Source organism: Castanea sativa, chromosome 3 (assembly GCF_040712315.1).
Source record: "Castanea sativa cultivar Marrone di Chiusa Pesio chromosome 3, ASM4071231v1".
In the NCBI taxonomy this organism is placed as follows: domain Eukaryota; kingdom Viridiplantae; phylum Streptophyta; class Magnoliopsida; order Fagales; family Fagaceae; genus Castanea; species Castanea sativa.
The window spans coordinates 26,073,981-26,094,847 of NC_134015.1; the positions used below are offsets into that span (position 1 = coordinate 26,073,981).

General features: G+C 36.1%; 1 protein-coding gene across 1 annotated transcript; it reads right to left on the reverse strand.

Annotated features, from left to right (window-relative positions):
- Positions 1-7,203: 7,203 nt before the first annotated feature.
- LOC142628751 (uncharacterized) lies at positions 7,204-20,576 on the reverse strand. The gene is made up of 2 exons (XM_075802791.1): positions 20,509-20,576; positions 7,204-7,765 (listed from the first exon to the last, which is right to left on the reverse strand). Exons 1-2 carry the CDS (start codon positions 20,574-20,576, stop codon positions 7,204-7,206), a joined length of 630 nt encoding a protein of 209 aa, XP_075658906.1.
- Positions 20,577-20,867: the final 291 nt, after the last annotated feature.

Genomic DNA, 20,867 nt, shown 5'->3' on the forward strand with positions numbered 1-20,867 from the left:
ACACTCACAAAAAGAATTAACCCAAAACTTAAATACACTTAAACATACCCTTGTATTAATAGACTAGACAAAACTTGTCTGTAACTCTCTAAGAAAAAAAAAATTGTCTTCTAACTCTCGCATACAACAAAACTACCACTTCAAACCCTTTAGAGCATTAGCATTGGAAGGTGTAAAATCCCCCCAGTACTTTATATGGGCCAAAACATGCTACATCTAGGGTTGTATTTCTAAAACATTATACAATCTAGCTACAGTAAGTTGCTAGATTTGCAACTTACTGTTCATCAGTTGTAAACGTAAAATAAATTATTTTATTAACATATATCTTTCTCTCTCATCCCTCTGTGTCTCTCTTGTCTCTTCCCAATAGTTTCTTCTCTCTCTCTCTCTCTCTCACCATCACCCACACTTTCGTGGGTTTGAATCTGGTAGACAGCGACATGGTTTGACTTGATTTCGGTGGTTAGGGCTTGTTTGATTTTGGATCAGTGTGGGTTTTTGGTGGTGCTATGTTGTTTCAATGTGGGTTGGTTGTTTCAGTGGTGTAGGGATGTGTATGATGGTTGGGGCTTCTTTGAATCGACATGGGTTGGTTGTTTCAATTTCGAAAATTTCAATGGTGGTGGCATGGGTTTCGGGTTTTGTGGGCTCTGGGTTTCGAGATCCTTTTTTGGGGTTTATGGGTTGTGGGTTGCCGATGGGTCATGGGGTGGTGGCTTGGTCATGGTAGGCATGGGTTTGATGGGCATGGGTTTGATGGGTGTGAGTTTGATGGGTGTGGGTTGTAGGATGTGTGGGTTTGGCGTGGTTTGGAATTTTGGCTGTGGGTTGTTGTGGTTCGATGGTGGTGGCTGTGTGGGTTGGAATGTGGCTGTGTGGTTCAGAATGTGGTTATGTGGATTTGATGGAGAGAGAGGAAGAGAGGGAAGATAGAGATGAGAGAGAAGAGAGGGTTGATTTGTTTATATTATTTGTGAATAATGCTAGAGATGCAAACTACTTTATAAAAAATTTCACAAACTGCTGATATGATGAGTGATTTTTGGTAAATGAAAAAGTAATATTAATGGTGGGCCTAGATGAAAACTAATAAGAGGTTGGTCACATCAACATTTTGTAAAAATAGTTTGTGGTTGTAGTATTACTCATTATTTGTTAGTATAGTTTATATTATTTTAATAAGTTGTATGTAAAAATAGAAACTGAGATGTTTGGTGAGTTGTAAAATGGGATGGTAAAATAGATAAAGTAGATTTTTATGATGTAAAATAAAACTTTTTTTGCATCCTTGGATGCTAGTGCTTTAATAGTGTTGTCTATATATGAGTTTTTAATACTATTTTATTGATGGATGAAGAATATATTTTTTTAACTTCAGGCATCTCCATACAAAAGAATATTTTTCTTAATAGACAAGGAAATAAAACTTAACATTAATTTTTAAAAGGAATAAATTTTACCATATCATGAAAACTCAAATAATTAAGTCAGTCAAACTAAAAAACCTCCAAACTATTAATGAAATCAATAATATATATATCAAGGATTTAACCATTTTAACCTAGTATATATGGATGAGATATCTTTCTTTTCTTTTTTTTTAAAGGAGAAATGGATAAGGTGTGATATTGAGAATGAGTTTATCACTTACTCCACGACACTAACTGCCGGCATGCAGTTTTAGTGTTAACGTGTGAGTATATTCCCTTATTTCATCTCATTCCCATATATATATATATATATGTATGTGTGTGTGTGTGTGTGTTTCTCAACAAAAAAAAAAAAAGCACCAGAGATAAGGTAAATTACTCACCGATATAATATATATATATATATATATATATATATATATATATATATAATGTAAAAAAGAAATAATTACAACATAATTACAGTAATGATATAAGTTGAACACATGAATGTAGTCCCAATATATTGACTATGAGTTGGCCCTACCATTTCTTTTGGAGAACCCAATTGGGTTTAACTGCTTTCAAGTTTCAACCATCTGTTTACCTTAACTTTGTTTGACAAGTCTTGAAATTTATCTACCAGTCAGGTTCAAAACGAACTACAAGATCTAACGGTGGCTTATAATAATTCAGGGGACTAGGATCTTATCATTTTACTTTTTAAGATTTTCTAACATGACTTTTAGAGTGTGAATATAAAGAAGTAAAATGAAGTGCGACTTTTGATACAAACAAAAGGGCTAGAAATAGAAGGGCAAGACCAAATTGTCGTCCATAGCACGCCAAGGGACCGACTTTATATCACTTCCCACTAATGGGTTTATTTTTGCAGGATCCAAATGATTGGTGATGATCCCGAAAACTCTTTCTTTTTCTGACCAATCCCAATTTCTATCTCTCACTATTGTCTATTGTGTGAATCTTTGTGAGAAAAATGTTTTCATCATGGGTCTTATCAAATGATGAAAAATTATTCCCTTGGCGTGCAAGCTTTATTTGTTGGGTTAAGGTGCTCTTTTGCCTTTCTTTTTGGCTCAATTCGTATGTATTAATGTAAGTGTAACCTTGTCACATTCCTGTTTCCATTTACTTTACATATATGGTTTGTGTATTACTACTATTTTTTGGGGGTTGGGGTACGTAGTAAAAGGGCTTTTGTGTATGGTTCAGTTTTTAGATGCACCTTATTTATCCGGCAATTCAGGTAGGTTAAAGAGGAACAGATTATTCAACCTTCTGCATTTGCATGGCATAATATCTCACTAAATTTGATCTTAATTAAGCCAAACAGTTTGGAATCTTAATAGGGATCAAACTTCTCTTTTTTCTTCCGATTTTTCTGGTTAAAATAATATTTTTGTTATCTAGTAATCTTCTGCCATCGTCAAAGAAATATTTAGGTGCTGTTAAAGATGTTCCCTAAACCTATATATAGAGTTTTCTTTTTGACTCAGAAGTGGGAAAGCAAGGGGCTCTATCCTAAACAGTAAACAATGCCGATGGGAATAGAAATATTCAAAATGAAGGATTTCTCTTTTTCTCTATCCTTTTTCCTAGGGTTGACTGAACTGAAGTGATAATAATTCTCACTTACTCAAATGACGACACTGTATTGCTAAGCGTAGAAGCTCTTCTAGCGTTTACTACGGTTGTAAAAGTGGATGGGCAAAGGAATTTCGAACCCCTTGAATGATGGCCTTTCTACATGCCCTACCCCACTACGAATACAAAGTAAGAAAAAGATATCATTAATATCATTAATTTGCTTAATAATTAATTTAAAGTCTTTGCTTTTATTTCAAATGTGTGGTGTGAAGAATTTAATGTTATACATGTTGGACAAAGAAGATCAGACTAGGATTTGTGATTCAAAAATGTCCATACAAGTAGGGCTATAAAATAATATAATAAGAGAAAGGGTTAAAATATAATTTTTCGAACTTAAACCTTACATAATTTTTGGTTTTCATCCTTAAACTTTAAAAGGTTCAATTTTTGTTCCTATAGTTTTGCAACTATTCCATTTTATGTCCGTCTGTTCATGTCCATCAATTTTATCTTTTTCAAAGTCTCATGCGAGGCCGTTGAAGCCCTAATTTTACTATTTTAGTGTTGCTCTATAGAAAATGAAGAGAAAAGGATGCAAAAGAAGCTGTTCAATATATTTTATTCTTTTTGAAAATGGTATTAATTAATTGGCAATTCATTATTACTGCTGTTAATATTATAATAGTCATTACGATTTTTCTTTTTCTTTATTTAGACAATGAGATTGTAGACAAAAACAAAAAGGCTAGTGGAATAGTTTCACCAAATGTATGCAATAACATAATTATCCAAATATATATATATTAATAGATAAGGTTGAGAGAAAATCTAATTGGAATTTAAGTTGCAATTCAATTGGAGTCTAATTTGGCGTTGTGTACCATCTAATTTAAGTTTTAAATTTTGTGCTAAGTGAGTTAATTTAGTGTAAAAATTTGATTTCAATTAGAGTTTAATCATACACCACGTGTCTTATTTAATCTAAGTTTTTAAATTTTTGTGTTAAATAAGTTAATTTAGTCATTTTTAGTATAGAAAACAAGAAGTCTAATATAAATTAACTATAAAAAACCTAATTATACAACTAAAAATAATTCAAATTTATAAGTCATTTATGTAATATACCATGACTATGTACAGTACATTACTAACTAGGTTTTATATATATAATTTTCTTTAAAACCATAGTTTATAGAAAATTCAATTAGAATCAAAATTGGGTGTTGCTTTTGTTAGCTTTCTATACAAATTAAATTGTTTAAATTTTTTCTGTTATTTTTTCTTTGAACTAATGAGTATATTTTTTTTATACAGTTTCTATTCAAATATTTTGTATGCAAAGATATTAAACATAACAAACTGTAATTGAATTGAATGATCTCATACAATATCCCCATTCAATTTAAGAGATATTATTTGATAAATTTATTATTTTAAATTATGTTGTATTTAGTAGAATTTTACAGACAATAATTGTAAATTGATATTGTATATGTAGTATTTGATAGTGATTTTCAAAATTATATACGTAATACCAATATAATGAGAAACTTGACGTAACTAATATCATGAAAATTGCAAGAAAAAACTATTTTACTACCTCCAAATATACTAATCAAACTATGTCTTATGTGTTTAATAACCTAAGCTAATATCAATTGCACCACTATAATTCATCATTCTTGTGCGTAAGCATGAGTTACATATTAGTCTATATATAACATTAATAGGTGAAGCCGAGAGACTCAAATTAAATTCCAAATTAGAGTTTCAATTTTGAGCCATGTGTCATAAACTATTTATTCTTAAAGAGTTTTATTTCTTAATTTTATAATTAAATGTAGGATCAAATCATAAATATTCATCCAACTAAGTTATTAAGTACAAAAACCAAAGAGTCTAGAATAAATGAATCATAAAAAAAGTGCTTCACGATTATTTTAAAAACAATAGAAAATTTACATTTTATACCTAATAATATCCTTACAAATTTTTTTAAAGAGTTAACAAAATATAAAAATGGCTATCAATAGTATTTAAATTATATATAAATATATAGGAATTATATTATGCATCTTATTATATATATATATAAGTGTATCAATGCATATGCATGTGATTGCAAGCTAGTATATATTAATAACCAAAAATCAAAGAATATTCAATTAGATTTTAATTGGATTTTTAATTTTGCACCACGTGTCCTATTTAATTTTTAATTTTGTGACAAGTGAATTATTGAATTTAAAAATGGAAGAGTCCAAATTCAATTAGATTCTAAATTGGATTTCAATTGGAGTCCAATTTCTTGTCATGTGTCCATCTACATTTTTAATTTTTGTGGCATGTGAATTATTTGGTGCAAAAATCAAAGAGTGTATAGCCAATTAAATTCTAAATCATATAATGAGAAACCATTACATATTTTAAAAATATATGATTTAAAAAAAGTGTAAGCTCATATTATATATAATTTGAAACTCTTCTAAAAAAAGTGTATAATTTAAATAATATAATTGTAATTGTTTTTAATTGTATCCGTGCATATGCACATGACTACATACATACTAGTAATAATAATGAAGGGCTCACGCCCTCGAGCATGAAAAATCATGATGTAAATTAATCTCAATACACACACACACACACACACACACACACACACACACACATATGTGTGTGTGTGTGTGTGTGTGTGTTGTATATGTAGGTATATACAAGGATATATTGTAATAATGATATTTGAGTTTGGAGAATATGATTGTATAAAGTGAAAATTCAAGTTCTAAAAATTTCTAAGTGAAAATTTAAAAATCAGTAATTTCAATCGATTGAAGCTTTGGTTCGATCGATCGAAAATGGTAAGAAAATAATCATGGAGTTTCTAGATGTCTCAATCACTGTTAGATTCCTGTTCGACCGATCGAAAAGAGCACTGATCGATCGAAAGTAATTTTCGACCGATTGAAAATCGTGAAACATGATTTTCTGTAAAATTTTCTAGTAACTGTTTAGAAAGGTTGAAAATGTTTCAAGCTTTATTAATGGTTTTATGAAATATTTTAACTCTCCATACGTGCCTTTTGATGAAATATAACTTTATGAATATAAATAGAGGCTTATGCTCACTTGAAAAAATAACTAATTTCACAAAATAGTAAGTTAGAGAGAAACACAAGAAATCATATGGTCATTCTTCAGAATTGCTATCTGTAGAACCCAACATTATGGTTGTATCTTGGGGACATACCATTTAGCAACAATAGTGTATGGGGCATATATTGTCTAAAGAAAACGATCTAGTGCTTCCAAATTATTTATTTTCTGTTTGTGTTTTGTGTTAAACTTATTCTTTCATTATTATTTTGTGTAATATTCCCAACAATATATATATTATTCTGAATTAATCTCTCTTAATTGTTATTACTTTATGTATTTTATTTTTATTAATTTATGAATATGTCTATGAGACTAGCACTAGATTATATAACATTATTAATATCTAAATTTCTTATTTGATAAGAGTAAATTTAAGAATAACCATTGTTTAAAAAGATTAGAAGGTTGAGGGAAATAAAATAAACGAAAAAGGGGCAAAATAGATCACCTATTCGAGAAGATGTGAGAGTGGTAGTGAACTTGAGCTGGCCGTACAGAATCGGCTTGATGAGAATAAGCTTGAGTCATTGGGCAAAGGTTTATGAACCGTTATTGGGCTTAGTTGAGCCAGGCCTGATTGGCATGTCCTCACGCCCTCAGCGCTTAGATGAGCCAGTCGGATTTTAAAATGTACGGTCTCTACCCAATTTTTTTGACGGATTTTAAAATGTACGGTCTTTACCCAATTTTTGTTAGATTAGTACAATTCGGTATGGCCTATATATTTTTTTTCATATACAAAATAAATAAAAGAAAATGCTAACAAATGTTCTTAGAATATTGGTTTATAATTTATTTAAAAAAAAATTTTATGTGAAAAGAAAAAAAAAAGAATTAATGTTTTGACAACTTTTCTCATTTCTCATAAAAGTGGTGTCAAAATTTTCTTAAAATGAATTGTGAACAAATACCCTACGGACACTCGTTAGCATGACTCATAAATAAATAAAAATATTAATAATTTTTTTTATTAGAAAATTATAATTTTATTAAGAAGAGGTTAAAAATAATACATCTTGAATCAAAACTGATTTAATGATCGGAGGATTTTCCTCAGTCCATATTGGTTATGTGTTAAGCAATGTGCCGGGTGATTCCCTTGTGTTCTAACATGAACTACCTTTGCATCTTTGAATTCATTCATCCGATGTGGAATGCCATCAATAATATTGCTTATAATCACTGGAGCTTCACAAGTCCCGTTCAAGGCTTCAACTACAATCAATGAGACACATTCAAACACTACCTCACGAACTCCCACATCCCATGCAAAAAGCACCCCCTCCTCCGTTACCTTTGCTTCTCTTTCCAACGATCCCAGTGGACGAGGTATCTTCATGCTCATAGCAGTCGTGACCCTCCCTGCATTATCCCTGATGACTACTCCAACTCCAAAGTAATGAGTTATGGAGAATGTGGCACCATCGACATTAATCTTGTACCATGGGGGACCGGGAGGAATCCAAGTTGCTTCCTTCCTAGACGATAGATGTGGCAATTTAAAATTGGCAATTTGAAACTCCTCTAATAGAACTATTGTTGAACTTTGAAGCCGAGCTCGACCTTGGCGACATTCATTGCGACTAAACCACAAGCATTAAGTCACCATGACAATCAGCTCAAGTAATTCATCCTCGAAGTGCCCAATGTACATTAGATACAACAGGAAGTCGGCGAATTCAGGAAAGGACAAATCGTGAGCATCAAATGAGATTCCTGTGACCTTCCAAGCTTCTCGAGTTGTTATGAAATCCTAGAACACATGCCCTCCACTCTTGGCTTCAGCATCACAAGCCTCACATGTTGGGTTATCTAACACTTTCCCATGGCACAAATAATAATAATAATTTACGTTAGCTTACTTTGTACAAAATTCTTTTCTTTGAAAATCGTCATTTGGTAACTTTGTCAAAAAATTATTTATCCTTTAAAGTTGGTCATTTTAGTCTAATAACTTTACCCAAAAATTATTTGAATCCTTTAAGGACTCACTTAGTCTGGTAACTTTGCCCAAAATCACTCAAAACGATCAATTCATAGAATTAAAATGATTTGTAGGTAAATTTACCAGAGTAAAATGATCATGTTCAAACTTAAATGACTAAAATAATTTTGGGGTAAAGTTATTGGACTAAAATGACCAACTTTAATTTTAAATGATTAAAATATTTTTTGGACAAAGTTTTTTTTTTTTAGAATACTAAATATTTTTAATACACACACGGACAAAGTTAACGGAAGTGAATTGCATTTTTGCGTAAATAAAAACTATAAAGCTAAGCATATTATTTTTGTTTTCCTTTTAATACAAATGGGTAAATAAGGAATTAAAATTTAATAAATACATAAAATCTTAAGTTTACACTCTAAGGTTTACTAGTCTAATAATTTTACAGAAAAGAAAAAGAAAAAGAATTGCCTAGACCAAATATTATCTACCTCAAGTGAACTATAATGGTACACAATGTTAGTTTACATAAGTAATAGCAAATAAAAAGTTCTATTTTCACTCAAAGATCATTATACCATACAATCTTGGATTATGAATAGAACAAAGATGCAAACCTGTGTTGTCTCAAGGTATTCACTTCTCTGTTGCTTTATTTTTTTTTTTTTTAAGGGCTTTGTAGACGGTTGAAGTACCACAAAACATTCCTGATGGCCAACCATTAACATGATATGTCTTATTTATAAGACCTTTGCAAACCGTGTAGAGAGATTGGACGGGGATATTTAGGGATCTCAATCTTCAGCCATAGGATACGATCGGTCAATACCTTTAGAAGGCTATTGAACTAACTCGAAACTTTTAAAAAAATTATACCTTAATTTCCTCAATCATATCAAGTAAACATTTTGGATTTTTACAAATTGCAATAATGTCCACCAACATAGCTAAATTAAAGATTAGAGAATTACGAGTGAATTCTTTTTACTTTCAATTTATACATTCATCAGTTTACTACACTATATTTTCCATTAGTCACTATGAATAGATTAATATCACTTTCATGTCCTTAGCTTATCTAACCCTTAATATCTTGATATCATAATTCCAATGGACTCCAAATTTTTTTTGAAAAACTCTTTATTAATTTTATATATATATGAAAAACACTTTGAAAAATGTCACTGCCTAGTTTTCTCTTGAGTCCAACTCCTATATTTTTATGAACTAAATATACTATCTCCTTTAAAGAATAGTGAATTTGTTATTGAGCATTTACATGTTTTACTTATTTATATATAACTAGTCGTTAACCTGTGCGATGCACGAAATATATATATATATATATATATTTTTTTTAATTATATATATATATATATATATATATTTACTTTGCTTAAAGGAAATCATCATTTGGAACAAATAAGACTTCACCTCTACTTACTATGGCATAGAACATACTATATATGTAAGTATAATTATTTTTGAAATGTAATCAAATATTAAGATAAATGCGAAACGTTTGACTTTTTTTTTTACTACTACTCATTGTGCCACGTGATTACATAAATTAATATTACGTATATATTTAAAAACACTTAATAGTTGTGCCTTTTCATTTTTCAATAGACACATTTTTTGTCAATAAACACCTTTTCATTCAATAAGCATCATTCCGATCAATATGCACTTTTTCATTCAATAGACTTTTTTTTTTTTGTTTTTTTTTTGTTTAGTAGGCACATTTTGGTATATCCAATATGAAATGTTATGACATTTCAATAAACACCTTTTGATATATCAAATTTGAAAAGTTATGACATTTCAATAGGCACCTTTTGGTGTGTGTGTGTGTGTGTGTGTGTATTACAACATATCTTATATATACTATATATACAATACAAACTAAACTAGAAACGTAACATTCTGTCTCTTATTTCTTCTCACAAAAAACTAATAAATAAAACAACATTACTTTCTTTTACCTAACTAATAAAACTTTGTGTTATTTCTTCCAATATCATTTTTTTAAAATATTTAAATTTCACGCGTGTTTGCTTACTACTCCAACTCAAAAAATAATGGCTTTTCTTTTTTCCTAAATCTCATTTTGTAGCTATTTCCGTGCATCGCACAAATTAGCTACTAGTTATACATATAACCCAATGTATCCTTGTATAGAATTTAAATGAACATCACCGATTTAACATCATCAAATTTTTTAGCATAATAAATAAATACAAGTAAACCTCTCATGTTTGAGGACAATTAGAAAAATTGTGATAGAACAACATTATTATTGACATCGATCACTTCCTAAAGTGTTATTGATCAGATTTAGCTCAATGTATGTACTTGTTACATTTCACCCACTTGTCTGCTTAAGGTCACTACCTTAATAATGGAGTAAGTCATCCTACCATATAGTAGCACAATAGGTGTAGGCTCTAGTGCTAATATTCAATTAATATCCATGACCTAGAATAATCAAATAGTTTAGTTCCTTAACCATCAAAATGATTTTTCTATAGAAATGATATCCCATGCCTTATTTAAGTAATGAAAATACCCAGAATAATCATGTGCATGAAAATGTAATTTATTATCACATAAAAAAATTTGTAAAATTGGGGGCACATAATTCTAACATATAAAACTTTGTTGTGATCTTAGTGTCCTACATGGATTAAGTGTCCCACATGATCTTAGTGTCTTACATGGATTAAGTGTAAACTTAACAATGTATATATAAACTTAATCCATGTAGGACAATGTCTCACATGGATTAAGTGTAAGCTTAACAATGTATATAGGCACCCTCCCCTTGCAAACTAGTTTTCAAAGAGTTCTACCCATGAGTTTGTATCAAACATGAAATGAGGTTAACTAAATAGTAATTAATAATGTGGGTTCGAGTTAGCTCAATTAGTAAAGTCTCTGATAGTTGAATAAGAGATTTGGTGTTCAATCCCTATCTATACCAAAAACTGATTGGTGGTCTGGTTTGATGATAAAAAACTATCATCAGAAGTGAACTTCATAAGTTGAAACTGTATAATATTCTTAAAAGGATTATATTAAGGCTATGTGGGACAACCTTTTTTTAGCCTAAGTAATTTAAATAAGTTTCATAAGAGTTTTTAAAAAACACAATAATATCTCAAAGGAAATAATTAATACTACGCAAACATGTTACATTTTTTTTTAAATAATTTTTTATAATATTTGATATATTTTTATAGAAAGTGAATTTACATAATAGGGGTTTATATATATATATATATATATATATATATATATATATATATATATATATATATATATATATATATATATATAAAATATAGATTACTAAAAAAAAACCGACATAAAAATAAAGAACATATAAAAGAAATGAGTAATTGAAGATTATTGTTACAGTTTGTTTTACATAATTTTTTCCATTTGTTAGAAGAGTTAAAGAAGGAATTAAAATAATAATTACTGTGAGTGCACCCATTTCTAATAGGTCCAAAAATCCTTACCCATGCTTTGTTTTTATCATCTAGGTTTAAGTAGAATAATAGGTGATCATTAAAAAAAAAAAGTAGAATAAATAATAGGTTTTCCAATCCTAACCAAGTAAGCATGCATGAACAGCCTTTAACTAGATCCCTCCACTTGAGCATTCACATTGGTGGAGCCATAAATTTAGTAATATAATTTCACAAAAGTTATTTTATCTATTTTATCTTCTCGCTTTACCATACACCCAACATCAATAAATCTATATTTTTAGCTATTTGATTAAAATAATATAAAAAATTCATTAAAAAGTAGTGTGAACACAACCAAAATAGATTTTTTTTATTAAAAAGCAGTGTGAACATAATAATTTAATAATATTTTTTTTGGCTCCACCAATGTAGCCACATTTTGGTATTTGGTGGTGCTAAAAATAGTAATATAGCTTTTTAGCACTACCAATACTAGTACGAAAAACCTACATTCAAAACATGATAACTCAAAAGCAGGAAAGAAATCAGGACTTGGAGTTAGGAGGCAAAAGTATAAACAAATACATATATATATATATATATATATATATATATATATATATTAAACTCCAAATAAGCATTCATTTAGCATTAACAAACTATCAACAAAAAAAAAAATACACAATTATTATTTTTTGTTATTTTTAATACATTACAATACATTAACAAGCACTCATTACACACAACAAGCACTATGCCCGTAAGCACTCATTAGTCATTACACTAACAAGTAAGCACTAAGAGACAAGCACAATACAGACAGGGTGATGTGTTATTGTGTTAGTCACAACTATTTAAAAAAATATTGCTTTACCTTTATCAAAGAGAGAACTCTACCCCTCTCTCCTATTTTCAGTGAGTGTAGTCTGTGTAGAGAGTTCTTTTTCTATTTTCTTAACAACTCAAATTATCAAATCAAGTTAACCAACTGACAGAAGTTTAGCAATTTTTTGCACTAGAGATTTTTATTTATAAAATTTTGCACTAGAGACTTAGATATGAGAGAGAGATATTCATATTCCCATAAAAAAAAGAATAAGAAAAAAAGAGATTAGATATAATACCAAATTTGGGGGCAGTGGACTGGTGGTGATCTATTTCTTGCTTTTGCAATTCACCTATTGTGATGTGCCTGTGCTTGTTGTATTGTCGCTAGCGCGGCCCAGCCCCTCCCAATCCCAGTCCCAAGTCTCACTTAGAAAGTTAGGCTTTTTTTTTTCCTTTTTTTTTTAAGTGTTTGGCTCTTCGGCCGCTTAGACCCTTTCCCATTTTTTTGGGTGTCTTGCGTGTTGTCGGATATGTGTGGGTATTCTCCTAGGCTAATTAGGCTGGTTTAGAATTGTCTTAGGATTTTGTGTGTGCGCGCATGTGTGTTATTTAGGTTTGTTTGGGCTTAAGTTTGTTATTTGGTAAAATTTGTTGTTGGGCTAATATTTTTGAGCTTGTTAAATTTATTTTATATTTTAAATCAATAAATTTTTATAGCCTTTAAGAAGATCAATAATATTGTTGAGCGGACAAAGTGCAAATTATTGAAACAAATTGCTAAAAATAATAAACATATTAATGTGAGATGCGGAAGCGTTAAGAAGCAGAATACATCTGTAAGTGCACAATTGCACCTGGACCCAAAGACAATCACGGGCTCAGGCCCAATGAGCCTTAAACAATAAAATTTGTAGAGTGTGGGCTTCGAAACCTGTAAAGCAAAGACGGAGCTCGATAACCGGCTTTTTATAAACAAATACAGTAAATAACGAACAATAATTGCAATGGGTCTCCTCAGACCCAGCGCCGAGACTACTTCTTTAGTATTTCTTTCTTCCTTAAAGATTACAATTTCTCAATTTCTTTTTTAGCTACCGCCCCCCTTTCTTTGGCCTTTACCCCCTTTTATACTTCCTTCCCCTGATACTTTTGAACAAGGACTAGAAGTTTCCACCTCACTCGTGCTACCTTCCCATTAATGCGGCCAGTGAGGTAGGTAAGAGCCTTTAATGCGAAGGTGGCCTTTACTCTTGATATTTTCTTTAATACCGTGCATCTAGAAGATTCAAGATGTCCCATTTTATCCATTAGTCTTTCCAGTAGTTGTGCTGACCTTATAATAAAATCTTGAGTTCTTCTTGGATCCTGTCCGAGGTGAAACTCTCCCTCACGTATCCTCGACCCTCACGGGCCAACTCATAGAGTTTAATTCTGGAACAGGTCGGTCCTCCATGTTACAGCCCAAAGGCCCATAGGCCCACTTGGGTCTTTTTACTCCCCACAACGCTTGAGCCACTGCAACGTTGCAGATCTAAACCGGGTACTGGACTCCGAGGTGTTTGTCAGCGAAGACCTACAACTTAGGGCCGCTCACTTGATTCTAGGGTACGATCCCCGTATCCTCGACTTCCTGTGCACAGAGAACGCCATTATTGCAGGTGACCGCATAGCCGTAGGAAGATCAACGTAGCCGTACCTCACTTCCCGGACGATCACGACCTCCCCGACGCCCCTAACACCATACCGTATTTACAACCGATTGCCGCGGTCCCTCTAGCTACACACTCCTGTGCAACCGTTGTCCTGAGGAGCAAGTGTCTTCTTCAAACATGCTAGACGAGGAGATAGAAGCCCAACTTAAAGACACCGAAAGACCTCGAGGGAATCCGCCGTTGTACTCTTCGACGAGGAAGAAGAAGTCACCGAGGCCTCCGGAATTGCAGGTTAGTCGTTGCCCGACCGTAGGACGAATCCGAAGAGGATATGGGGCAGATGCGGTGATCTCCTAACCAAGAGAGCTACGAAGGTTGCCGAGAAAGACGGGGTCCCAAGCTCTTCCATCTTTGCCACTCCCTCCTCCAAATCGAGCCAAAACTTCCACCGAGGATCCCAAAAGAAAAGAAAGCGGGGAGGCCGAGGGGACAGCAACAAGGAACCAAAGAAACCGCGACAACAACCGCCACCCGGCTCAGCCAGCCAGGAGCCGGATAAAGCGCAGCGTGGCCCGCTCAGCTGAAAGCGGGAGATCGTGACGTGGCCGAAGTGCGCCAAGCATCGGCTACTCGGGTCTCCCGACTGCGTCGGACGGCGCACCTATCTCCCGCGGGCCCGCATCAGTGGCGGCCCAACAAGGTCATGCCCATCACTTGCGTTGTTGGAACGCCCACTTCTTCGCCGAAAGATATGGAGACCTTGGAAAGGACGAGCCAACCTCAATTATTCCCGTCTCCTAAAAAGGGATCTAGCCCCGGTAAGTTTAACTTTTTAGGAAGATTACATTTTTTAACAAGATTGGATTATTCATGAGTGTCCTCGCTATACCTAATTTCCTCACACTTTATCGTTGTGCCGTTCAGAAGTCTTCGTGGCCGAGAAGTTTATAGAAGATACTAGGAAGAAAGCCGACCGAGCTTGAAATTCGGATGGAGACCTGAGAAGTCCTTAGGCACGACCATTGCCGAAAATGAGAAGCTTATCTCCGAGGTGAGCTAAAAAGAGAGAGGAATGGGGCCGAGGCAAACCCGAAGACCATGAAGACCTGCATAGACGGCGCCGCAAGCTCCTTCATGAAAGAGATGATGAGCTCTCCCGAGTCCAAAGAGAACGCTCGGATTTGGAAAAGGAACTCGCGCCGATGAAGGAAGAAGCCGACACATTTCAACGCTCTTTAGAAGCCGCTGCCAAGGTGCGAGTCACGAGGAAGTGGTAGCGCCACCGAGGAGCAACACGAGGCTTTCGCGGCCTCAGGCCGGAATACCGGTCGAAAGTCCGGGGGAAGCTCTAAACATAGCAGAGTTCCTCTAGCCTCCTGAGTCGAGGAAGTCCGAGAATGTTTGGCTTCCCCCGGAGATACAGGAGATTGAAAAGGCTCCCCGCTCGGCCGCTCCTACCCCCGAAACAACTCTTCCCGCTCTTCCTCCTATGGTCCCAAAGCTAATTCCAGATCCTACGAACCTTCAGTTCCAATAAAGAAAAGGAAGGAGGCGGGGATGCCGAGAAGGGCCTGAGCCAAACCGTAGAATCCAATGTCCCTCCAACGAAGGCAGCAGACAAAGGAAAGCAGGTTCTATCTCCTTTTGAGTTGGAGCTGAAAGAGACCGAGGCAACCAGCACTTCTCAGCAAGATCCTCCTCCAAAAGCTTAGGACTTCTCTTTCTCTATATTCAGACTTAATATGTAATGTATATCTAAATGATTAATGAAGAACAATTTTGTTTGATTTTTACTCGTGTTGTATCTGTTTTTACTTTATTCTTTTTGTACTTGTCGAAAAAGTTTCCCATTAGTACATAGCTAAAAAAAAGAAGGGTCAGAGTAAACAAATCTAACTCCAAGGATTGCACAATCATAACCTCCACGCAGTCATGCGCATGTTTTAGCATTAAAAACTTAACAGCAGACGACATGGTTGAGATATTTTAAACAATGCCTTGGTTAAAAAAAAAAACCTCATATAACGATTAAACTCTTATAATGTGTGGTAGTGTTTTCAGTAGGATGTAAGATCCGAGAACCATTCCTTATATAAATTTGCTTAACGCTTGAAGATATAGAACTTAAGATCCGAGCTAATGACCAGTAAGGCGCTAATTTCCAGACGCAATAAGAAATTAACTTTAATCAAGTTTGTGGTCCAAGGACAAGACTTAACCAATTTCCTATTTGATTCTTAAGATCAGTAACTTTAAATGTTAATTTTCCCAAAGTAGGAGGTCCGAGGACCTGGCATAACTAAGGTTCTGTTTAACAAATGACAAGATATCAATTTCCACAAAGTTTGTGGTCCGAGGACGACACTTAACCAAGTTTCTGTTTGATTCTTAAGAACAATAACTTCAAATGTTAATTTCCCCAAAATAGGAGGTCCGAAGACCCGGCATAACTAAGGTTCTGTTTAACAAATGACAAGATATCAACTTCCACAAGGTTTGTGGTCCGAGGACGACACTTAACCAATTTCCTATTTGATTCTTAAGATCAGTAACTTCAAATGTTAATTTTCCCAAAGTAGGAGGTCCGAGGACCCGACATAACTAAGGTTTTGTTTAACAAATGACAAGATATCAATTTTCACAAGGTTTGTGGTCCGAGGACGCCACTTAACCAAGTTTCTGTTTGATTCTCAAGATCAGTAACTTCAAATGTTAATTTTCCCAAAGTAGGAGGTCCGAGGACCCGACATAACTAAGGTTCTGTTTAACAAATGACAAGATATCAATTTCCACAAGGTTTGTGGTCCAAGGACGACACTTAACCAAGTTTCTGTTTGATTCTCAAGATCAGGAACTTTAAATGTTAATTTTTCCAAAGTAGGAGGTCCGAGGACCCGGCATAACTAAGGTTCTATTTAACAAATGACAAGATATCAATTTCCACAAGGTTTGTGGTCCGAGGACGCCACTTAACCAAGTTTCTATTTGATTCTCAAGATCAGTAACTTCAAATGTTAATTTTTCCAAAGTAGGAGGTCCGAGGACCCGACATAACTAAGGTTCTGTTTAACAAATGACAAGATATCAATTTCCACAAGGTTTGTGGTCCGAGGACGACACTTAACCAAGTTTCTATTTGATTCTTAAGAATAGTAGCTGCAAGCGTCAGAGGTACTCATAACTTTGAAATATTAACTGACAAAAGCACATTTTATTAATAATAATACCTTCTAAGATTATTTACATTCCACGGGCGTGGTGCAATTCTTTCGTCTAGGTCACGCCTAGCCGATATGACCCTATGCCTCGCTACCGAAACAATACGATGTGGGCCTTCCTCATTGGTCCTGCCTACCCTGCCGGGTTCTTAGAAGTGCCTACAACTTTCCTTAGCAGTACAAGATCACTGTGTGCAAAGTGGTCTTAGCTTCACGCGGCATCATATCCCCGTTTTAGCTTCTGTTGATAATAAGCCATTTGGACCATAGCTGCCTCGCGTCGTTCCTCGAGTAAATCAAGACCTTTTTCCAAGAGTCCATTGTTATTCTCCGGGCTAAAAGAGCTCGTCTTTAGGGTGGGAAAACCAGATTCCAGAGGTATCACCGCCTCGGCTCCATAAGTCATAGAGAATGGCGTTTCTCCCGTGGACCTACGCGGTGTGGTCCGGTACGTCCACAGAACATAAGGGAGCTCTTCTACCCACCTACCTTTCGCATCGTCCAACCTCTTCTTGATCCCACTGACTATGACCTTGTTAACGGCCTCGGCTTGCCCATTTCCCTGAGGATAAGCTGGGGTGGAGTATCTATTTATGATACCCATGTCACCACAATATTGGCTAAAGGCCTTGCTGTCAAATTAAACGCCATTGTCTGAGATAAGTGTGTGTGGTATACCGAACTTGGTGACAATATTTTTCCAGACAATTTTTTTGGAATCAACATCTCTAATATTTGCTAAGGGCTCGGCCTCAACCCATTTAGTGAAATAATCTGTTCCCACAAGAAGCCATCTTTTGTTTCCTGCAGCTCTCGAAAATGGCCCCACTATATCCAATCCCCATTGGGCAAAGTGGCCAAGGACCGGAGAGTAGGTTAAGAACCCCACCAAAGGTTGATGGATATTGGGCGAACCTCTAGCATTGATCACATTTTCTCGGCATAGTCCCGAGCCTCTCTCTCGCATATTAGGCCACCAATAACCTTTCGAGTCGAGCTCTATGGGCTAAGGATCTTCCCCCGGTGTGGCCGCCACAAATTCCTTCATGCAGCTTCTTCCAGGAGCCCTTCCGTTGAGTCGTGGTGCACACACAAGCAAGTACGGTCCCGAAAAGGATCGTTTATACAAGCTTCTCGATCCCTCGACAACCAAAAGCGTGGCGCCATTCGACGTATCTTTTCCGCTTCGCATTTGTCCCCTGAAGATGTCATTCTTAAGAAAAGACACGACCGAGTCCATCCAAATAGGACCAGCCTTATCAAATGAATGCGAGGCGCGTTGACAACGATAAGAGAGGTTCTAGCAAATCCTCAACGAGGATAACCCTAGGTAAACCTCGAGCCGAAGACGCGGCGCCGTGGCTAAGGAGTCCGCATGGGTGTTTCCGTTCCGAGAGATACGAGTTAAGATGAAGGAGTCAAATTCAATCCGCCGACGCTCGACCCGGGCCAAATATTCCCGCATCCTTGGATCTCTAGCCTCCATGGTCCCCGTGACCCGGCCGACCACCGCCGAGAGTCCGAGAACACATGGATTTCCTTTCCTCCCATTCTACGTACCATTTTCATGCCTACCAAGATCGCTTCGTATTCGGCCTCATTATTAGTGGCCGAGAACGCCAATCTCGAGATTTTTCGAAAACAATTCCCTCGGGGGGAAATCAGACAAGCCCAACACCTCCGATCCTTTCCGATTGGCCGCCCCATCAACATACACTTTCCAAGCTCTGAGATACCGCAACCGTGATCACACCAATCGATTTTTCACCCATGCGGGCCTCTTTAGACTTTCTTCCGCAATGGTTCGGCAAATTCCCGCCACCAAGTCGGCCGAGGACCCGGCCCTTCACCGAGATGCGAGGCTTGTATTCTAAGTCAAAAGCCCCCTAGGATGGTCCCCCACTTTGCTATCCTCGCCCGAGTAGTCGACACTACGTAGCACTCGCCGAGAGGCATCGGGTCGAACCACCAGCGTTGTGAGACCGGAATAATGAGGAAGTTTGCGCGTGGCGTGGACTACGGCCGAAGCGCTTTTTCCAAGGGCGTATAGCGCACCTCGGCCTCATTCAAAGACTTACTAACGTAGTAGACCGGTCTTTGCACCCCGCTTTCATTCCTTATAAGGACCAGCCGACTCGCATGGATGACCACCGCTAGATAAGCAAACAAAACCTCTTCCGCCTCGGGCGAGACCAAATGGGCGCCGAGAAAGATATTGCTTGAGTTGTTGGAAAGCTAACGCGCAGTCCTCGGGTCCATTGGAACCCTTTCCATTTATTCAACAATTGGAAGAAAGGACTACACCTGGCTCGACCGAGAGATAAATCTATTCAATGCAAGAATCATTTCGGTCAATTTCTAGATCTCTTTTGGGTTCCGAGGCGGCCGCAAATTCGAATAGCCTCGACCTCCGTGCCGGGTTCACCTCGATGCCTCTCGCGGGTAATCATGTATCCCAAAACTTTCCGAATCCCACGCCAAAAGAGCACTTTCGAGGCGTTAAGGCGCAGCTTTTGTACTTTCTTAGCACCTAGAAGGTGTCGGCCAGATCTCTCACGTGCGAGGGTATTGCTTTTGCTCTTAACCACCATATCATCCACATATACTTCAACGGTCTTCCCGCTTGCCGTTCGAACATTCTAGTCATCATCCTTTGGTAGGTAGCCCTAGCATTTTTCAACCCAAATGGCATAACTTTATAATGATAGTTCCCGTTGGAGTAATGAAAACGTCTTCGGTCCTCCAACGCTAAGTGAATTCGATGGTAACCCCGGAAGGCATCCAGAAACTCATCCTAGGATGTCCGACGGTAGCATTCACTCGCCTGATCAATACGAGGCATCGGGGAACGAATCCTTGGGGCAGCCTTGTTCGCATCGCAAAGTCCACACATACCCCCCACGTTCCATTCTTTTTAACAACGATCAGTATTGGGCCAACCATTCGGTAGAAAACTTTGATAGCCCCTCCTTTTCGAGTTTAAACACCTCTTCCTTCAGCCTCTCGAATGTTCTCTCGGAAGAACGCCGAGGTGGTCGTCTTTGAACAATAGCTGGGTTGACATTTAAATGATGACAAATGAAGTTCGGATCGACACCCGGAGCTTCGTAAGGATCCCACACAAAAACATCAATATTGTCCTTTAGAAATTCTAACAATTCGATATTCTCTTGGTGTGGCAAAAGTATGCCGACCTGGAAGAACCTCTCTGAGCCATTGGCTATTGGAAATTTCTCTAACTCCTCACAATGTGTCTCCTCTCCTGTCACCATTCCGTATGAATCGAGCCGTTAACTCGCTATAAGTCTTCGGTGATTAAAGCCGAAGGCTCCTGGCTTCTCGTCCGATGCGCACGTGCACCGATATGCACTCGCCCCGGCTACCGATCGTCGCCGAGGATTTCCTCAACACATTCTCCCGAGGGGAATTTAACTTTAACATGTAAGGTAGAGGAGACAGCTCCAAGCGCGTGCAGCCAAGGCCTAGCGAGGATGGTTGTATATGGAGAGTACGCGTCAACCACAATGAAATCCACCTCAACCGTTTCTGAGCCGGATTGAACG